The sequence below is a fragment of the Protobothrops mucrosquamatus genome, unplaced genomic scaffold (genome assembly GCF_001527695.2).
Source record: "Protobothrops mucrosquamatus isolate PMUCROS unplaced genomic scaffold, P.Mucros_1.0 scaffold1018, whole genome shotgun sequence".
NCBI lineage: Eukaryota > Metazoa > Chordata > Lepidosauria > Squamata > Viperidae > Protobothrops > Protobothrops mucrosquamatus.
Window position 1 is genome coordinate 150,448 of NW_015387254.1, and position 21,440 is coordinate 171,887.

At 41.3% G+C, this 21,440-nt stretch overlaps 2 protein-coding genes across 2 annotated transcripts in view; one reads left to right on the forward strand and one right to left on the reverse strand.

Annotated features, from left to right (window-relative positions):
- Window positions 1–4,443, forward strand: part of GEMIN5 (gem nuclear organelle associated protein 5) — a 31,722-nt gene extending 27,279 nt beyond the window's left edge. Inside the window, exons 25-27 of the mRNA XM_029284846.1 lie at window positions 1,889–2,405; window positions 3,386–3,482; window positions 4,063–4,443. Coding sequence (XP_029140679.1) covers window positions 1,889–2,405; window positions 3,386–3,482; window positions 4,063–4,230 — 782 coding nt within the window. The 3' untranslated portion in view covers window positions 4,231–4,443. The remainder of the gene's footprint in view (window positions 1–1,888; window positions 2,406–3,385; window positions 3,483–4,062) is intronic.
- A 904-nt stretch (window positions 4,444–5,347) lies between these two features.
- On the reverse strand, window positions 5,348–13,991 carry CNOT8 (CCR4-NOT transcription complex subunit 8). The gene is made up of 7 exons (XM_015819915.1): window positions 13,657–13,991; window positions 10,401–10,575; window positions 8,910–9,103; window positions 8,294–8,455; window positions 7,385–7,529; window positions 6,689–6,799; window positions 5,348–6,476 (listed from the first exon to the last, which is right to left on the reverse strand). The coding sequence occupies exons 2-7, from the start codon at window positions 10,515–10,517 to the stop codon at window positions 6,327–6,329; spliced, it is 879 nt and encodes a 292-aa protein (XP_015675401.1). The 5' UTR covers window positions 10,518–10,575; window positions 13,657–13,991; the 3' UTR covers window positions 5,348–6,326.
- Window positions 13,992–21,440: the final 7,449 nt, after the last annotated feature.

Genomic DNA, 21,440 nt, shown 5'->3' on the forward strand with positions numbered 1-21,440 from the left:
GGGCCAAACCTTTGTCCAAGCCGTCCGACAGATATTCCAAAATAATAGGAATATTGAGTCGTGAGAGAGCCAACTTATGTTTGTCGCACCAAGCACAGAAGTTTTTCCACGTTGCCTCATAGATGCGATTCGTGGATGGGCGACGGGATGCCTGTATAACCTCAATGACTCTTAAAGAGCAAGATTGCCTCGACAAAAAAGTTGCGTTCAAGTGCCAGACGGCTAGCTGCAGCTACTGGGGATCCGGATGAAGGATGGCTCCCTGACTGAGTGATATCTTGTCTGGCGGGATCCTCCACGGATCTGTGGTGGAGAGACCCAGCAGGTCGGCAAACCACGGTCTCCGTGGCCAATACGGGGCTACCAGTAGAATCTCCGCGTCTACCCGGAGTAGTTTGCGTACCACCGCCGGGAGAAGAGGGAGAGGTGGAAAAGCATACAGCAGACCCCGAGGCCATGGAGAGCGCAGTGCATCTATCTGCGCCGCTCCCTGAGATGGGAGGCGGGAGAAGAAGCGGGGAAGCTGGGTGTTGTCCGGTGAGGCAAATAGGTCCACTAAAGGTAGCCCAAAGCGGTGGCAAATCTCTTTGAAGACCATCGGGTGAATCCACCACTCTGAGTGGTCTATTGTCGCTCTGCTCAAGACATCTGCCTGGGTATTGTCCTTCCCCGAGATGTGCTCGGCCTTGATGGACACGAGATTGTGCTCTGCCCAGGTCCCCAATAGTAATGCCTCGTTCAGAAGGATTCGAGAATGAGTGCCCCCCTGCCTGTTTACATGAGCCTTGGCAGTCATGTTGTCCGTGAGAACAAGTACATGACGCCTCCGGACCTGGCTGTGGAAGTGAAGGAGAGCTAGATGTACGGCCCTCAGTTCCAACCAGTTGATGTCGTGGCGGAGGTCTGAATGAGACCAATGGCCCTGCGCCCAGTGGGAATTGGCATCGGTCGTAAGGAGGAACCGCTCCGGCTCCTTGAACAACGACCCTTTGAGGACGGCTGGGGACAGCAACCCTTTGAGGGAAAGCGAGGTCTGAGATGGAAGCCTCACCCTTCTCTGAGAGGCACTGGTGTTCTGCCTCTGGAAGGGGAGTAGGAACCACTGCAATTCCCTGGAGTGGAGCCTGGCCCACAGTACNCCCCCCCCCGCCTTTGTTGTTCTCCTGCCACTGGCATTCAGCATGCTGCCCCCAACCAAAAGAAAATGTTTGAAACTTCATGATCAATAGGCCTTCAGGAACCTGTCTTCCATGAATGTACCCAAACCTTTTCTAGATTCATTCCAGTTATGCCTGCCATTTCTTGTAGTAATGAATTTCACAGGAAATTACAGGTAGTCCTCGACTTACAAGCATAATTGAGCCCAAAATTTCTGTTGCTAAATGAGATATTTAAGTGAATTTTGCCCGATTTTACCACCTTTCTTGCCACAGTTGTTAAGTGAACCACTAGAATTGTTAGATTAGTGACACGATTAAGTGAATCTGGCTTCCCCATGGACTTTGCTTGTCAAAATGTCACAAAAGGGGATCACGTAGCTCTGGGAACCTGCAGCCGTCATAAATATGAGTCAGTTGCCAAGCACGTGAATTTTGATCATGTGACCGTGGGGATGTTGCAATGGTCGTTAGTGTGAGAAACGGTCATAAATCACTTTTTTCAGTGCCATTATAACTTTGAATGGTCACTAAATGAACTGTTGTTAAGTTAAGGACTACCTGTATATATTTAATATCTGAATCTATTTTATAAACTAAAACTTTATACTCTGATCTATTTTCCTTTCCTTATAGTGGCAAAAATGTATAACAGTGCAATTCTAAATATTGGGTTTTGGAAAAAGATTGAAAAGCACAACATTCCCAATGATGTTTGTCTTGTTCAGTAGGCTGCAATCATGTGAGAGACCAGATGGACAGCAGAAATCCTGAAAGCATGGCAGCTTTCAGAAGTTTAGAAGCATTTGTGGCTTATGGACAGCTATACAACTTGTGGTGGAATTCCCCTCAGAATGCTGGCTTAGAATCCCTGAAACAAACCTCTGAAGCTTATTCTCCTGCTACTCTTGAACCGAGTAACAGCATTAATACAGTTTGTTTGACTGAAGAAACTGTAATCAAGCCCACCAAGACCGAAGATCCTTCTTATGTGGATTCCAGTGGAGTTGCCTCAGAAACTGATTTAGCAGACCATTTAAGCTTTTTAGAAGACAGACAGATGAAACTAAGGGCATGTAAGGTGCTCCTTTCAGAAGAACACGCTGAAGTCCAGAGTTTACAGAGGAATATTTCTAGAGTTCAACATTTTTTTGCAGAAATGATTCATGAGCATCAGAAAACCAACTTCCATCAAAGTGCTGAGGGGCAGGAATTGGAGGCTAAGTCTGCAATAAACCAGAATCTGAAGTAAGATTTGCTAAATAATTTCTGTAGAAAGAATAGTGTATATGCTAATCACGTTCAAAAGCAGCAGCTCACTGTGTTGGATTTGACTTGTACCTTATAACTTAGAGCACATTAGCTTTTGGCATGGCTGATATTCTTTTGTCTGTCTGTCTATCATCTATCTATCATCTATCTATCTATCTATCTATCTATCTATCTATCTATCTATCTATCTATCTATCTATCATCTATCTATCTATCATCTATCTATCTATCTATCTATCATCTATCTATCTATCTATCTATCTATCTATCTATCTATCTATCTATCTATCTATCTATCTATCTATCTATCTGCCTCTTTCACCGTAGGGGTGAATTTAATTGAGATAGATATAGGGAACATGCATTAATGAGTGGTGTGGTGACCTAGTGGTGAAGACGCTCACCTCCCTTTCAGAATCCTAGGTAGTGGCAGATGTTTCTCTCCTAGGGCACAAAGAAAAAACAACAGCTGCAAACTCCACATGGTGTCAGGAAGGGCATTCAGCCAATAAATGCTCAGCTCTATCAATTGCCCTAACTCTCCCCCTAAATTAAGGGATACGGAACTTTTTAAAGCAGACCTTGCCATAGCAGAGGAATAATGCTAGGAAGATGTTAATATTAATGGTTGATACCTGAACTGCTGTGGTCCTGAACTCATACATTTTCAAGGGGAGCTTTAGCTTTATACAGGTACTATTCTAACTCCAAAAAAGTCTCTAAAATTCTTAATCTTTATCAAAAAGCTTTAGAGAACATACAAGTGCACAATTTCAAACATAACCTTACCATTTGGATTGCTTCTGTAGGAATTGTTATAAGCAATTTTGAAAGTAACTTGTATGACAGAACTATTTAATTTCTTCTAGTTTCACTGCCAATATATATATATTGTAAATAATTCATTGTGACTATAATATTGGAAATGAGATCTTTTAAATTTAATCTCTTTACAGTAAAGAACAAAGGAAGGAACCGGCTTCTCTGCCAGATCTGACAAAGCAACTTACAGAAACAAATCAGAAACTAGCAGAATTTCCAGAAAGCATGAAGGTAAGACTTAGATTCTTTTTCGGCTGCCTCCGATGTCCCGATCCAGCATACAGAGGCAGGTGGAAGCATCCCTCGGCTTCAGTTCCGTTCTGTTGCAGAGAACAAAGGCCTAAAGTACCATGAGATCATGTGAGATCAGTAGCATGAGATCTCGCCCCACTGATCTCACGTGATCTTGCATTACTTTAGGCCTCCATTTTCTGCAAACGCACCAAAGGCCTGGAGCAGCCAAGAAAGCAAAGTATCTCGATCTTCGCAGGATGAATAGTGAAGGCCTGGTGCCTAGGGAGACTCGGTGTGATAACTTTCTAATTTTAAATAGCTGATGGGGATGATGTGTTTCACTAATTCTAATTTGATCATTAATAATTTTTTAAATTGTTAGAACTGATGCTGTTTGAATGGTATAAGGCTAATTTTAATTTCTTTTTACTCATATATGTGAAGTATGTTACAGCATTACTAATTTAAATATGAACTGAAGAATAATATACCTAACTTAGAGCTTCTAAAATAATATACCTAATATACCTAACTTAGAACTTCTAGTTTTATTTATTATTTATTTATTTATTTATAGGATTCCCCTTTCCCTGATGTATTAGAATGCTGCCTTATTGTGCTACACATGGGTGCACAGTGCCAAGTGGATCTGATTCCAGAATTACAAGAGCAGTCATTAAATCTACTTAGGAAATACGGAAGAAATCACATATATAAAGAAGCTTCCAAGAAATTCTTTATATGAAATTCTTATCTTTTTCTTCCCAGGGTTAAGGATGGTTATGAAATATGTTTCATTCTAGAATGAATGATTAGAAGACTACTGTTATACAGTCATACTGGACAATTATCGAGTGTAATAAAATAATGTGGAAAAAATAAATACCTACTTTTTAAAAGCACTACCAAATTTTTTTTCTACTTCAAAAGGAAACTGCATTGCACCTCTCTAATAAACATGCTATATGATCTGGTTATCTCTCTTTTTAAAAGATAGGTGCTCTATGAACATCTTCTAAACATATATACATATACATTCTAAACCCATTGAAATACTCTTCCTGATCTAAAATTCTTCCAATTTTTGAAGAGACTCATTTTTAATAAAATTATGGAAGATCTAAAGAAATATTAGTAGCATCTATAGAAGTCCCCAGGTTAAATACATCTGACTGAGGGACAACCTACACTTATGAACAGGTACACACTTATAAACATGGTACACAGCATTGCTTTTCCTTGAATTGATGAACTGCTGAAGCTACACAATGTTTTGATGAACCACTGAAGTTGCAAATTTTCAGAGGTTCATAAAAATATTGCATGTCATCCACCAATTTTAGTAGTAGGCAGCCTGTTTGTAAGTACAGTACAGGTAGTCCTTGACATACATACAACAATTGAGCCCAAATTTTGGTTGCTAAATGAGACAGTTGTAAGTTTTGTCCCATTTTCCAAAAATGGAAAACGGTCATAAGTCACTTTTTTCCAGTGCAGTTGTAACTTGGGTCACTAAACGAACTGTTAAGTCGAAGACTACCTGTATGAATTCTGACTTGCATACGAATTAAAGTTAAAGGCAGGAACAAGACTTCCTGTTGCAACAGTATTTAAGGTATCTTCTTGTACATAAAGAGGAGGAGGAGAGGAAAACTCGTGGAGATGAAAAGGTTTTTAGAGTAGAATTAGTAATTGTTACAATTTGAATTGTGCTAAAAACCTCACTTTTCAAGTCTATAAAATTTGCATCTGAGAGTTTTTATCTCTAGTGACTAAGTTCCTTTTGCTGACAGTACTTTTGACACGAAAACAATTATCATTTTTTTTAAAAAAATAAATAGAACTCCAAGTCTCATGCTTTAAGAAAAGTCTTTATTTTACAAAATTAAGAACCAATTATATATACAGATGCATTTAACAGCAGCTTGTAATACTTTACATAATGGGGAGTTAAAATTTCACACTGTCAAGATCCCCTCCATCCCAAACAGGATTTTTGTTTTCAGGATGATGACATCTGCAAAACTATTAAATGAACTTTTAGTCTACATCTATTGAACAATCTAGGATTCCTCTTCAAAGTAGTATAAAATGGTAATCTAAAAGTTTTAATAGCCCATTATTACTAGATATATGTGATTTTACTCAATTACTGAGCATCCTATTCACAGAAGGGTTAAAGTATTTCACTCAACATGAAACTATTTTTGGTCCCAATTATTACTGCAGTCTCAAGCATGCTGACAGTTTTATTCTATTCTAAAGTTATTAAGATGAAAATTGCCAATATGATATCATGGCCCAGCAAGCTAAAGGAAGGAAGAACTAGTGATAATACCATCCAGGATCACCATTATGGTGACTTCTAGCATATAGTTACATTATGTTCATGCAGTCTCCACCACCAGGGCTGAATGGATCACTTTCACAGACTGACACAAAAGATAAAAACTAGCAGAGGGCTTAGAAACACATCACCCTCACAGAGAGCAAAAGAAATTTTAAAATAAGCTGTCAAAACTAAATCTGCAAGTGCATGAAAGAACTTCAGCTCTGCTGAAAATTCTGAAAGAACTACTTGCAAATCCAGTAAAGTTTAAAATAAAAAGGAGTTATATACATAGTATGCAGCTCAAGTCTGATTTTTTTTTACATACAAGACAAACTCTCCAGCCATTATGAAATCACTTAATTGGAATCTACCAAGATTCAAAGAAAAGATGCTTTTTCCTCTTCAAAAAAACACTCGTGCTTTCACCATTTCTTGGAAAGATGTGAAACAATTTCAAGAAGGAAGTTTACCTCTGTGGACGCATGTTAATATCCTAAAGTAGCAATCTGTCACTGGGGCATATTGTTGATAATAGCCAAAATACTCATTTTCTCTTGGGCTGTTTCTACGTCTTCGGTCTGTTTCTGAGCTACTCCTGTGCCAAGGCCATATAGTCTCCCACAGTACTTTGCATCATCAATTGTATCCTCAAAGAACAACTAGGAAAAAAATATATAAGTGGTTATACATTTCATCTAACACATTTTGGGGTATATCTTTAGATTTAAAACAGTCATTTCAACAGCGGCTGACACTTGCATAACCCAAAGAAATCGAGAATAGTATAGCACTGCAAAAGGTATTGAAGAGGGTATCAAGAACAATATCAGACTACAAGCCAAAGATTTGGAAAGAGGCCAAATGAGCCTACCTCTTTCATTCTGAAGAATGCCATCCCTGTAAGTAAAGAATCTGACCCCGCTTGGTGCTGCCGGCCAATACGCTGCAAATCCAGCTGGTCAGCAACTTCCTGAAGCCCTCCCTGCAATAAAGGAAGAAGACTGAAACACAAGAGTCAATGTTCCACCTGACCTCCTTTGACTGGTTAATGGGAGCTACAAAAGTAAGCAGACTAGAATTTTAAAGGAATTTTGAAATTGCCAATGCTACACTTTGAACTTGTATATATAAAATTAATCTCCAGCAATAATTTGGTGGTTACAAATGATTGTTTTGAATAAGCAATCCTCCTGAAAGTACATGACTTTTCTATTTTTATAAATGGGGAGTTTTATGTATTTGAATATATTTGATGTTTGGACTGTTGTATACTGCCCAGAATAGATTTTTGTGAGATGGACGGTCATATAAATGTGATTGATAAATTCTTGCCAAGCAATTATATGGTGCCATAATACAAAAGTTGGATCCTGCTTTCCCAAATGGCATTTAATTTTCAGGGAATTTGTAGCTATAATAAAATTAAAAGCAACTGTTGAATAAAGCCCTCATGCATTTAATAAATATATAATTTATGTTAAATTTACTACCTTTTAAATTATATCTACTACAATTCCTTGTTTTCTTTTACACTTCATGATTTGCAATTAACAATGATAAAATGTACCTTCAGGTTTTTGCAGCTCTTCATTAAATACTTAACATCATATATAGATGGAAAGAAAAGGTTCAGAATATGAAAGAACTCGTGTTCTTCTTCTGGAAGTCTAGAATCTGTCAGCAGTTTCACCATATAGCCAAAGTCATAGCCACTGATGAAGTAATAGTACAATGGCACATGTTAGTTAACAGCAATGTGACTGGATACAGCAGAATTTACTATTATCTATTTTAATTCAATCTTTTCCAGTTCAGCTTATAACTTGACAGTGGAAACTGAACTGGAGATAGCTCCTCAGCAAGTAGAATTAGTGGAATATACAAATGAATGCTGAGAACAAAAAATACTTGTTCAATGCACCACAATGATTACAGGGATTTAGTAAGAACAAAATGGGTGGAAAATGTAACAAAACAGAAGGAAAAAAGCTGGAACTCATATAATCTGAGTCATATGTTCAATTCCAGCAACAAAAAAAGACCTGAAAGTTGATGCCTGCAAAAAGTAAAAAAAGTTGAACCAGTAAAATATTAACTGCCTTCATCATCATTTGATATTTACTAGATTTGGAGATAGGTGAGATTCATTATGGAACAGTTTAAAATATTGATAAAATAACAAACACTTCTATAAAATTATCATTCACAATGAAACAACCCTAGAAGGCTAAAAATTTCCAAAAGTTTGGAGGCAAAGCACTGATGATCTACAAACCATTAAATATTTAGAATTGCATTTTTTTCTGCCACTGAGGATCATTCTCAGATTCATATACACCAACTGTACACCAAGGCCATTCGCCAAATCGTTCACTTTTTTTTCAAACAATTCCAACATACAATCTACCCATTTTATGCTGGATCAAATGAAGAAGGCAAATAAAGTTTATTGACATATTGAAAAAAACAGACTAACCTATGAAATGAAAGCCATTTGACACTGTCACTGAGCACTACACCAGAGGTCATTAGAAGTTCTGCAAAATGTAAAGTATCAATTCCTTCTTCCTCATGTTTCTGAAATTGTAATCCTGAGCTTGCAAGGAGGTCTATTGAATCCTGAGAATACATATCTTCCCTAATGAGAAAGACAAATAAATGTTAAAACTAGTTTGATTTTTCCTAAACAATCACTGGTTATCATTTATTTATGTTACTACTTCAAATTCATTATTTACCATGACATGGTTTGTAGAACCCTTCTGTCTGACACAGAAAAAAGGTCAACAGTTTATATTATCTTTTTATTACACTTAAAGTGTGGGAACATACCTTATTTTTCTTATCTGAAAACGGCCTGTTGTATTTGAAATCAACAGGTTATTTTCAAAAATATTCTATTACAAAGTAACACATCTTTTAAAGAGATTAACAGCTTCTACTGTGCAGATTTTGAAATAGAATAAAATAAATAAAAATAAAAGAATACAATAATTATTTTACAAGAGAATGGAAAACTGACAAAAATATCTTGGTTCTCTGTGGCCACAACTCAAATTAGAGAAACTATTCTGCCAGTTATTCAGACTTACGTAAGATTGAACTTGAAATTAAACTGCCAGGTGTTGATTCCTACAGGATATTCTCCTTTTTCATTTGTGAAGGTCAGGCCTAACTGAATAATTTTAAGCAGGTCAACATTACATCGGAGCAGTTGATATTGATAATCTATAGAACTGCGAAATTCACCAATTGGTCGAACAACAACCCCAGGAAATTCTGTGTCCTATAAAGAAACATAAGAAAACATTAAACCGAAGCAACAATAAAATCTGGATATTATCTCTATAGAAATATTGTGGTTTTGCAATTATACGATTATTCATAATTGATACTTTATTATGTATTAAACTAAAAGAAAAATATATTATAAATATTTTTGTAGAATCTTGATTTTAGTAATTTAAGGTATTGTAAATACTGGTATTAGTTATTTAAACCTAGAAAGAGGTTCCTGTATTTTATTATTACCTCTGTACTATAAAAAAAATCAGAAGTCATTTTTGTTATATATTCATTTGATGTATTTTTGTCACTTTATACTATAATTTGTCTTGTTATTTCCTTACCCTTTTTCCTTTAATGTTACTTTGTATTTTGATCTCCCAAAAGGAATGTATATGCATGGGTCCCTTCTTATTTACCACAGACACTTCAGTAACCCATTCTCAGTGCATTCAATTTATTTTACCGAGATCATGCAATTGCTTTAAAGGCAATAAGGAATAGTTTATTCATGTGTTGAAATATTTCTGATGAATTTGGAACAAGGTGTTTTAAGGTTTAGGCTTACAATATTTTTGCACATATTTTATGTGTTTCAGAAAAGCATATATGCTAATAACACAGAATAAAAACAAATGGAAGATTAATCCAGAATTTATTGATGTAATATGTCAGAACTCATTCTGATACAATGGTACCTTAGAACTCAACTGCTTTGAAACACACTGAAGTTGCTACACAACACATTTTGACATGGAAATTTTGGCTTGTTTGGTATTCAATGCACAAGCTAGAACTTGTCATGTCAGCTGCCTTGTGACTCACTACATTACTCCTTATGGAAAAAAATTGGTACTCATCACACCTCCTGGAACTAATTTACAATGAGTACTGAGGTACCACTGTATAAAATTGATTTGTCTGAGAATGGCAAATCTATGTAATCCAGCACTCTCTAAAAACATCCAGCCAAATAGACCAAGGTTTTACAAATAAGCTTTATACAATGAAGCCCAGAATGTTACTACAGAAACTTCAAATGTATCAATGTTTATACAAAAATCTACTTTTAAATAAAATAGGGATTATACAGGAATAGTATTAGTAATGCAAAATTTGCAGATCTGAATTCCATAACTCGCTTAAATGAAATATTTAATAGAACTAAAATGTTGAAAGAAGTTTCTTTAAAATATCAAGTGGATTCCAGACTGAATACACTGATTTAAACTAGAATAATTTTACTTATCTTAAAATATTATGCCAGAATAAAAGCTGTACCGAGAGCATAAATTTACCATCGCAATGTAGCTGTAGCTGAGAACAATTTCCCGAATTTTTCTCATCTCTTCTTCTAGATTGTTTGCCCATACTTCACAGATCACTTGACTATTTTCAGCAAGTGCTGCTGGCATCTTGAAGGATTTGTATACAATTACAATGGAAACCCGGTATTCCAATATCTCAAATTATCTAACAATTGTTGATAAAGAAAAAAAGGCAATATAATATCCAATACTGACAAGAATATCACACTCAGCAACACTTAGAATGAACAAATAAATCCTTAACAATGCAAGTATTAGATTGCTCTAAGCATCATATAAGTAAATATAAAAAAGAGCAATGAATTATGATGAAAACATATAAAGACTTCTATATGTAATTACCAAAAAAGACAAAACAAGGATATGAGGAAAATATTTGAGGGAAAGTATTTCACAACTGAAATGTAACTGATTTACTATAACCTTCCCCTCATTTTGAGGGGTAGGTATAAGACTCTAGGTTTATTTTAAAACTTTGCACCACAACATTTAAATTCCTCAAGCCAATTATCACTTCAAATTAGATATGAAAATGGACTTGCAACAGGGGGAGATGGGAGAAATAATGGTGTCTATCAATCTCAAAATGAGGAATAAAGCAGTAAACAACCGTATGTTACGAAGCAAAAGGTTTAGGCAACAAGGGTAGTAAATCATTTGTTAGCATAACTCAACAAAATGAATTGAGTTAATCTGAGCTGATCCAGGGAATGGCCCAATAAATTTGGTGCCCAATTTCTCTACTTCATCCCCCCAAATAAGGGAGAGCCCTTCTGACAATGTTGGACAGCAATATGTTTTTGTCTGATATAAAAGACAGGATCAGAAAAATATTTTTCTTTTATCAAGAATTCCTGTTTAAAAACACCTCTCAAAAGCTAGCAGTTATCCAGAATAAATGGAGCAAGGCAAAAATTCTTGTCAAAAACCCTCAGCTGCCTGGACAAGAACCACTTCCACAACAAAAGGGCAGGTGGGATCTGGATGGCAAAGAGGAGCTGGGAGGCAAAAGCCTGTTTTAACAGAAAAACTGATCAAGAATTACTCTTGAAAAGGACTCACTTCTCAGTCAGGGCCTTTAACATTCTTCTGCAAGCTGCAAAATCAGATACTAAGTACTGATGAAAGTTAAAAATTACCGAAAGCTTTGCCAGCACAAGTGAACTCTCTTGGAGGCCCTCATAAAGCTGCAAGATCCTAAAACAGATAGATCTACAACACATTTCTCATCTAAAGCTTAAGTTGTGTTGGCAAAGCTGTTCAAACACAGTCTGGACATGTTCATGTGGGAAGCTGAATCTAAATAGATAATGAAATTAAAGTCCAAACTATTACAAAAAAAAATCTCATCTTTAAAATCTAATAAACATTGAAGAAGCATTTACCAAACCATAAGGCATGACTGTGGACTTAAAATATTCCAAGCACATGACAAAAATAATGTATTCATGCTCCTCCTTGGTGTAGATCATGTGATAAGCTCCCCTGAGTTCTAACTTGATAAAAAAAAATTGGGCGGGGGAGGCAGCAGATATAACAAAAATTCAGAAGGTGGAAGCTCACTAATAGTTAAAGTTCAAAATTTGAAATTGTGCGCCACTATCATAGACATTTTAATTCTTAAAAACAATGCTACTGAGCCAACATGGAAAAAAAATATTTAGCAAGCATTTTCTCTATACATTTATTTAAAAAGGCCAATTCTTCTGAAGATATCAAATATTGGTTTTGAGCATAAATCCATGCTTTGGAGAGGTTAATCTTTGGTCATAAGATGTTTGCATTCGCCTGTCTACTCAGGTTTACAAAATCAAGTATTCTGTATTCCAAAGAAATCCAAAAACTCCAGGGAATTTCTAGAAACCTGCCACTCTGACAAATTAGCCATCAATAGACACATAGACATTAACAATATCTATGCAATCAACTAGCCCCAAAGGAACAAAAAGACCCAACCACCTCTCCACCAGCAATCAGTACCCAGATCAGCATAAATTAACTCCAAGATTAACATCAGACCAACAATCAAGTAAACAATGCCCCAATCAAGAAACTGCCAAAGAAGCCCCACAGTAAACAGCCCTACCAAAGAATCTCTAAGACCACTCCCATCAACACTGACAAGGCAAACCAATATAAACTGACAGCAAACCGCACTTCTTACTAGCACTGATGATGTTACCAAGTTTTGGTAATGAAACCTCTGCAAGAAAACAAGCAAGCTCAGAAAGCACCAAAGACCAGATGATAAATGTTTAACTGGAAGAAACTACGGTAAGTGGCTGGCATTAATCTTTAAATTTTAAATAACATGGAGCCTGAGTATCAGGGAGAACACTCATTTTGAAGATGTTCTCTCCCTAAGAATGTCATGTATCTGATAGGAAATGTCATGTATCTGATAGGCCTTTCCTGTATTGCTCCCAGGCATTAGAATACAACTTCTCTAGAGGTGCCTCTCAACATTAAATTACTATATGTTGTTTATTTTATTTTCATTCCACCCATTTCCTCTATAGGGTGACTACGGAAGGCTTACAGATGATAAAAAAGATAAATAGAAGTAATTAAAATATGAAAGCTGTGCAGATTAAAATTTTAATAAATTAAAATAATAAAGATGCATCTTTCACCAACATACATTTATCTTAATTTTAATCTTCAGTATTTTTTTTAATTGTGTTACTCTGCCCATGCTCTTCTGAGCAGAAAAACGGGATGTAAACTGAGGAAATGAATAAAGACGTATTTGTTTCTCCTCAAACTATTTGTCCTGTTAAAAACACATACCTGTACACACACACACACACACGTTTTCAGCAGACACTCTTGCGGAATTCCTTAAAACTGGGGGCAACTTTTTCTCCCCCTCCCAAGCATTTCATCTCCTATTTCTGAGCGTGTCCGCACATCCAGACCTCCCAACACAACCGGCAAAGCTTTTAGGTTGTGCTCTGAATCCACCTTCCCTTTCCCCTTGGCAATCGGCCACTAGCTCAACAACGAAGCCTGCTTCTTCTATCGATGCCGACATGACTGGGGCTCAGGAAACTCCGCCTCTCCAAAGATCACCCCAGTCCCTGCCCTGCGTATGTCTCCGTTTTCCAGCCTTTCTCTTCTTCTCTTTGCGGGAGTCATCCAGGGAGGGGAGAGACTGGGGGACTCAACCGGAGGCCACGCTCCGAAAGATCGGCGTTACTGCCGTAGCACTGTATCCCCCCGTCACCTCAGCAAGTGATGTGTCCGACGGAACATGACCCTGCGAGGCGCTGTTTATTTCTCCTCAAGCAAGAAGGCATTTTGCCAGGCCGTTTCGTTTCCGCCTTTCAGAAACGGAGCCGTCCATTTTAACGCTGCCCAGCGTTAACTCAGAGGATCTGGGAGCTGAGTGTCTGCCCTGGTTTGCTGAAGCTGGAGGGCTCAGTAGGTAGGAGGGCAGCCGGGATGATCGGCTCCCGGTGATGACGGGGCTTGCTCCCCCTCAGCAGCCCCCGCTGCCTCTGGGAAGTCGGCCACGAGAGCGAGCAAACCGAAACGCCTTCCCCCCAAAGACCCAGGACATCCGGTCTGCAAACAAAAGATCTGCTCCGCCCCGGACTCTCGGGCCCTCCCGCCCTGCCTGGAGCCTCTTTCTCCGGGCCTGCGCTCGAAAAGGAAGCCCCGCGCGCGCCGCCTCACCGAGAGCGCAGCAGAATCGAGCGCCGGACCGTTATCGCTCTTTCCCGCCGCCTTCGTGGTCTTAGTTAGAAGCCGCTCTAGCCTGGCCCTTTTACATTACTCAATGGTTTGAGGGATTATTTTTTTTTCCCGCTTTCCACCTTCCCTGCACGCATGCGCCTTGCGTAGAGCCTGCTGACCCTTCTCAGGCAAGAAAACTTCCGGGCGCCTCGGAAGATCCCGGAAAGACGAAAAGACTGTAGTTTTGCTCATGCGCGTGGCCAGCGTGGCCTCCCAGCGACTACTGCGCGAGCTGTTCTGACTTGTCTTTATTAACCAGTGAAAAGCGCCAATTATGGTCACGTTTGCATGTTGCGTGAGTCTCATATACGGCAATGCAAAGCTAGTAGGGCTTTGCACTCAGTCGACCTCGAGTTTTGTTTACGTGTGCCTGGTAACCTTAAATTAGTACGCCGCAGCAATGAAGGCAGACTATTTCGCATCCCGGAAATCCACAGAAGTGAGCGGTGTCCTCTTCTATTATATTAGGGCAGCAGATAAGAAATGCACAAGATCCATTTAATTGCGCGGAGGAATATCCCGGGGAAGAGAGGGTTGTGCTCTGTGCCCATATTTAACACACTTGCAACTGGATTCTGTATCTAGCTATCATTCCATGTTTCCTTAATTGTAAACCCTAGTAAATTAAAGTCTATTTAAAACTCTGACTTAGGAACAAATCCTATCTAGGCTAGAAGTAATTGCATAGAATTATGTCAGCCCTGAAAGCCAATTTGGTATGGCGCTTAAGGCAGCGGTTCTCGACCTGTGGGTAGGGACCCCATTTGGGGTTGATTGACCATTTCATGGGGGTCGCCAAGCAAGGCTGTCCGCCATTTTTTTTGTCTGCCATTTTTTTCCCCTTTTCTGGCGGGTGCCTTACCTTCCTTGGGCTGGGCCAGCTGGTGGTCGACCTGCTCTGTCTCTGCCGCTTGCCAGCTATGCCTCGGCCGGCACAGGGGGCGGAACCACGCATGCACGGTGTTCCCTGGCAGGGAAAGTCCTTGACTTACGACCGGTTGGGTAGTCCTCGACTTACGACCGGTTTAGTCCTCGACTTATGACCGGTTTAGTCCTCGACTTACGACCGGTTGAGTCCTCGACTTACGACCGGTTGGGGTCGCGGCATTAAAAAGGTTGAGAACCACTGGCTTAAGGTATCAAGTTAAAAAGTTCCAGCTCTGCTTTAGGCACGAAGTCAGCTGGGCGATTTTGGGCCAGTCACTCTATTAGCTCTGCGAAGCCCGCAGTGGCAATACACTTCCGAAAAATCTGACTTGAAAGCGTGCAAAAAAGTTATCAACCGTACTATGAAACAAGCCCTTTTGGAAATCTGATGGACTTTATTTCAGGTTCCTGGAAATTCTACCCATTAATTAATAAAGGGAAGGATGAGTAGGATGTAGATTAAATGGAGAGAGGGGTTATATACTTACAATGCATTCAGAAAATATTCAGAGCCCCTTCACTTTTGTCAATTTTGTTATTCTGCAGCCTCATTCTACAGTTGTTGAAATTCATTTTTTTTCTCTCATTAATCTACACTCAGTGAAAACAGAATTTTAAAAAGGTCTGTAAATTTATTAAAAAGAAAACACTGAAATATCACACTGGCATAAGTATTCAGACCCCTTGCAACAACACTTGAAATTTAGCTCAGGTACTTCCCATTTTTTTTTACCTTTGCTGACATGTTTCTACACCTTGATTGGAGTTGACCTGTGGTAAATTGATTGGACATAATGTTGAGACTTTGGAAAAAGTGTAAAGAAGAGCAACTAAGATGATTAAAGGCCTGGAGACTAAAACATATGAAGAATGGTTGCAGGATTTGGGAATGGCCAGTCTAGAGAAAAGAAGGACTGAGGGGAACATGATACTAGTATTCCAGTATTTGAGAGGCTGCCAGGAGGAGGAGGAGGAGGTCCATTTATTTTCCAAAGCACCAGAAGGCAAGACAGGAAATAACAGATGGAAACTAATCAAGGGGAGAAGCAATCTGGAATTAAGGAGAAACTTCCTAACAGTGAGGACAACTAACCAGTGGAACAGCTTGCCTTCAGACGTTGTGGGTGCTTCATCACTCAAGGTTTTTAAGAAGAGACTGGACAACCATTGGTCTGAAATGATATAGCAGTGGTGGCGAACCTATGGCACGGGTGCCAGAGGCGACACTCGGAGCCTTCTCTGTGGGCACACGTGCCATTGCCCCAGCCTCGCCTCCCCCCATGACCTCCTCCTCTCCAGCAGCCCCCCTGAAGGAGAGTCACCCCTGAGCATGGCCCACGCGGAGCAGCACAGCCAAGGACATGGCAGCCAGGCAGCGTAGACAAGACTCTGCCCTCACACCCCATCGTGCACAGTTGATGCTGCAGGGTGCGGGCAGAGGCCGTGACCGCGATAGCGCTGCTGGGCTGCCTGGGCGATCTTCGGCGGGCCCTGGAGGTGGTGAGTGGCCCTGCGGGCAGGCGGGGTAGGGGATGGGGCGGAGCAGGGGCGGGGCCAGTTTTGGGGCACTCGGTCTCTAAAAGGTTCACCATCACTGTGATATAGGGACTCCTGCTTGAGCTGGGGGCTGGATTAGAAGTCTCCAAGGTCCCTTCCAGCTCTATTTTGATTGATTGATTTAGAAAGGCACACATCTCTCTATAGAAGGCCTCACAGCTGACTGCATACTGTAGCAGAAAAAAAACCATGAGGTCAAAGGAACTGCCTGCAGAGCTCAGAGACAGGATTATTGCAAGGCAACAGATCCGGGGTAGGCTACAATAAAATTTCTGCTCCACTGAAAGTTCCTAAGAACACTATGGCTTCCATAATTCTCAAATGGAAAAAGTTGGTGCAACCAGGATTCTTCCAAAGGCTGGTCACCCAGTCAAACAGCAATTGGGAAAGAAGGGCCTCAGTAAGAAAGGTAACCATGAACCCAATGGTCACTCTTATTGGGCTCCAGATCCTATGTGGAGATGGGACAGTTCCAGAAGGACAACCATCATTGCAGCCTCCACCAGTCGGCTATATGGCAGAGTGACTAGATTAGCGGTTCTCAACCTGTGGGTCACGACCCCTTTGGGGGTCGAACGACCGTTTCACAGGGGTCGCCTAAGACCAGGGCTTTTTTTCTCATAGAACGCTCAGAATGGAGTTCCGGCACCTTTTTTGATGGATTTTTTTCAACTTTTCCATGAGCTGTGCTACTCCCTCTATTCTACTGGCTTTCGAAAGCCAATAGAATAGACTCTATTGAATAGACTCTTAATCTATTAGAATAGAGTCTATTCTATTGGCTTTTGAAAGCCAATAGGAATTGTCCAGACCTGGTCATTAACGGCTGTCTCTGCACTGCTGAGCGCGCCAAAAGACCCACATGCAAGTTGTCTGCAGCAAAGGCGAGTTTGCAGGAACTTTGCACCCCTCCCTGCTGAGCAAGTACGCCATCTCCTACTTGTAAGTAAAAGAGGACCAGGGGTGGGAGGTGGGGAGCAGCACTTAATTCTGCCCTGCCGAAAAAGCAGAGTCCATGTGCACTCCTGCCTCGTGCTCACCCGTGTCAGTCAGGCTCTCTGTGTCGCACTGCAGCATGGAGAGCCTGGCACTGAAGCACGGAAAACATGTGCACGCCTACCTCGTGTTCACCTCGAGCACCATCTGTGTGCATTGCGGCTGCTGCTGTGGGAGCCGCGGAGCCCGCTTGACACAGCGGGGCTGCGCGGGACAGGCGGTGGCAGAGGTGGTACTGGCGGGGCAGCGGCGGGCGCTGGGTGCAAAGGTGGCACGCGTGGGGTGTGGCGGGTGGCTGACCTTCCTTGGGCCGGGCCAGCTGGTCTAGCCGGTGCTGGACCGGTGCCACCGCTGCCTCACCCTGTGTGCCTACATGGCCGCCCTGGAGCGCCTGGCCCGCAATGCCTGCTTCCGCCTCGGCCTGCCTGCCGTCCGCACCCTCCCGCCGCCCTGCACTGGCGTCTGGCTCGGCAACTGCAAGCTCTGCACCATCGGTGTGGTGTGTAGCTGGTGCTGTGGGAGTCGCAGGGCCCGCTTGACACAGTGGGGTTGCGCGGGACAGGCGGCGGTGGAGGTGGTGCTGGTGGGGCAGCGGCGGGCGCTGGGTGCAAAGGTTGCTCGTGTGGGGCGCGGCGGGTGGCTGACCTTCCTTGGGCCAGGCCAGCTGGTGGCCTAGCCAGTGCTGGACCTGCGCCATCGCTGCCTCACCCTGTGTGCCTACATGGCCGCCCTGGAGCGCCTGGCCCGCAACGCCTGCTGCCACCTCGGCCTGCCTGCCGTCCGCACCCTCCCGCTACTTCGCGACGCCCGCTACTTCGCCTTGTCGCTTCCACTCATGCTGGGCTGAGAGGGCGACGGGGCTCTGCGGAGCAAGCGAGGGAGCCTCCTTCCCGCCGAGCTTGGCGAGCCAGCCTCGCCCTTTTCGCTCCCCCGGCGACGATTCTGCCTTTTAATGCCACTTGGGGAGAGGGACCAACCCCCGCCCCACCTTTATTGCCACCGACTGAAGAAAGCGGCAGGTGAGAGCCGCCGCTCGCCCGGGGAAGCCAGTGCGCTTAAGAGACAGGTGGGCCACCCGTTTGCTCGCTTGCACCAGCCAGTTGCCCTTGCTTTACTTGGCAGCTAGAGAGGCTCGGGGCTTTCGTGGACTTCCGTCCCAGGTTCTCCTCCAACCTTTGTAGGCTGGCTGGGCCACCCAAGCCTCCCAGACTGTTTGTATCCAGTCAATAACCTCCACAACAGAGGGTCGGAACTGGTTAAAAGTTCCGCACCTCCGAATCGATCCCCGATCGGACAGAGAGGGAGTGTGAGGGAGGAAGAGAGAGAGAGAAAGAGAGAGGGAGAGAGAAAGAGAGAGGGAGAGAGAGAGGGAGAAAGAGGGAGAAAGAGAGAGAGAGGAAGGGAGAGAGCAAGAGAGAGAAAAAGAGGAGAGAGAAATAGAGGGAGAGAGAGAAAGAGGGAGAGACAAAGAGAGGGAGAGAAAAAGAAAGAGGGAGAGAGAGATTAAATTAGTAACATAGTTCTTAAGTGAATCTGGTTTCCCCACTAACTTTGCTAGAAATAAATATATATTTCACAATATATAATTACATATTGTTTTTGTGATTAATCACTATGCTTTAATTATGTTCAATTTGTAACAATGAAAATACATCCTGCATATCAGATATTTACATTACGATTCATAACAGTAGCAAAATTACAGTTATGAAGTAGCAACGAAAATAATTTTATGGTTGGGGGTCACCACAACATGAGGAACTGTATTAATGGGTCGCGGCATTAGGAAGGTTGAGAACCACTGGACTAGATGGAAGCCTCTTCTGAGTGCAAAACACATGAAAGCTCACTTGGAGTTTGAAAAAAAAAAAAAAACACGTAAAGGACTGTCAGACTGTGAGGAACAAGATTCTCTATCTGATAAAATCAAGATTGAATTGTTTGGCCTCAATTCTAAATGTTATGTCTCAAAGAAACCAGGCACTGTTCATAACCTGCCCCATATCATCCCAACAGTGAAGTGTGGTGGCAGCACCATGCTGTGAGGATGTTTTTCAGCAGCAGGGGCTGGAAGACTGGGCAGGGTTGAAGGGAAACTGAATGGAGCAAAGTGTAGGAATATCCTCAATGAAAACCCATTCCACAGCACTCAGGATCTCAGACTGGGCCAAAGGTTCTCTTTCCAACATGACACCTATCCTAAGCACACAGGCAAGACAACACAGGAGTGGCTTAGGGACAACTCTGTGAATGCCCAGCCAGAGCCCTGACTTGAACCCTATTGAACATCTCTGGAGGAACCTGATGGTGGCTGTCCACCGATGGTCGCCATCCAATCTGAGTGAGCGTGAGAGGATTTGCAAGGAAGAATGGCAGAAAATCCCCCAATCCAGGTGTGCAAAGCTTGTTGCGTCATACCCAAGAAGGTTGTAATTGCTGTAGGTGCTTCAACAAAGTACTGAGTGAAGGGTCTGAGTACTTATGCCAATGTGGTATTTCATTTTTATTTTTAATAAATTTACAGACATTTCTAAAATTTTCATTTTGTCATTATGAGGCACTGAGTGTAGATTAATGAGAAAAAAATGAATTTCAACAACTGCAGAATCAGGCTGCAGCATAACAAAATTGACAAAAGTGAAGGGAGTCCGAACACTTTCTGAATGCACTGTAGGTATTTCTGTTCATTTTTACTGGACCTTTGCTGGTTAATGAGAGCTGAAGATTTAGCGATCAGTTTAAAGCAAATGTGGTATGGCATGGAATGAAGGTGTATTTGTATTTTAAGAGACAGCAACAAGTTAATGTTAAATATACTTGCTGTGAATGAAGGGGAAAGATTCTTTTTCTTACTATATCCTTCTGGAGGGTTCTTCCACACTTAACATTTTTATTAGGTTCTTGTATTGTTTAATGTAATTTTTAATAAAATTATTGGGAAAAATAGAATTTCTACCCAGAGCCCACAGATTTTGGGGGCTGATGATCAGCAATTTTGAGAACGTAGTGTGGTCATGCTCACAAAATGGCGTCTGGGTGGTGCACCTTGCTGGTCATAAAGTAGGTGTACTGGGGAGTGTGCTGTTACAGAACACCAAGTTGAAGAGAGTAACCTGCTGTCCCCTCTGTTTCCCCCACCTCAGTCACTCTGTATAATTCCAGTTTACTTTGTATATGGGTACACTTTCAAATAACTGATACAGATAGACTCATGCAGTGCTTTGCAGTGCTCAAAGGTGAAAATGTTTCAGAACGTAGCTTGTGTGTAAACAAACCACCTCAGGGAGGAAAAGAAATTTATAGAAAATAATAAATTCCTCGAGCAAGGGCCTTCTTCCCAAGAAAATAACTGTTAGCTGCAGCAGCAGATACTATTTTTATAAGCTAAAATCAACATAGCTCTCAGCCTATTATAAATACTTACAATCAATGTAAACAATTTATAGTAACCCTTTCAACTTCATCCCTGATCTGCAAGTGGGATAATCCAGGTGGACTACCAGATGATTGAGAAAAGCAAATATTATTTTTAAAAGGGGAGGAGGAATTGGGTAACTAAGTACCAATCAACTCATTATCCACAGCACATCAGCAGAATACCTTGTTATACATTTGGCTTATAAGCATTTAAAAAATAATAGATTGCTTGTAACAGCCAGCATGATTTATGAACAGTAAATCTTGTCAAACCAGTTTGATAGTGACAGATTGATCAATTTAGTTGACCACAGGAATGCAGTGAATACAGTGTACCTTGACATTAATAAATCCTCCTATGAGAGTTCAGTAAAA

Bases quoted from the DNA above. Each gene is read 5' to 3' on its own strand.
- CNOT8 (XM_015819915.1), bottom strand. From the start codon at position 10,517: ATGCCAGCAGCACTTGCTGAAAATAGTCAAGTGATCTGTGAAGTATGG. The intron at 9,104-10,400 runs GTAAATTTATGC...GTTTCTTTATAG, and splicing joins GCTACAGCTACATTGCGATG to GACACAGAATTTCCTGGGGT. The intron at 6,800-7,384 runs GTACATTTTATC...CCTTTATTGCAG, and splicing joins AGAGCTGCAAAAACCTGAAG to GGAGGGCTTCAGGAAGTTGC.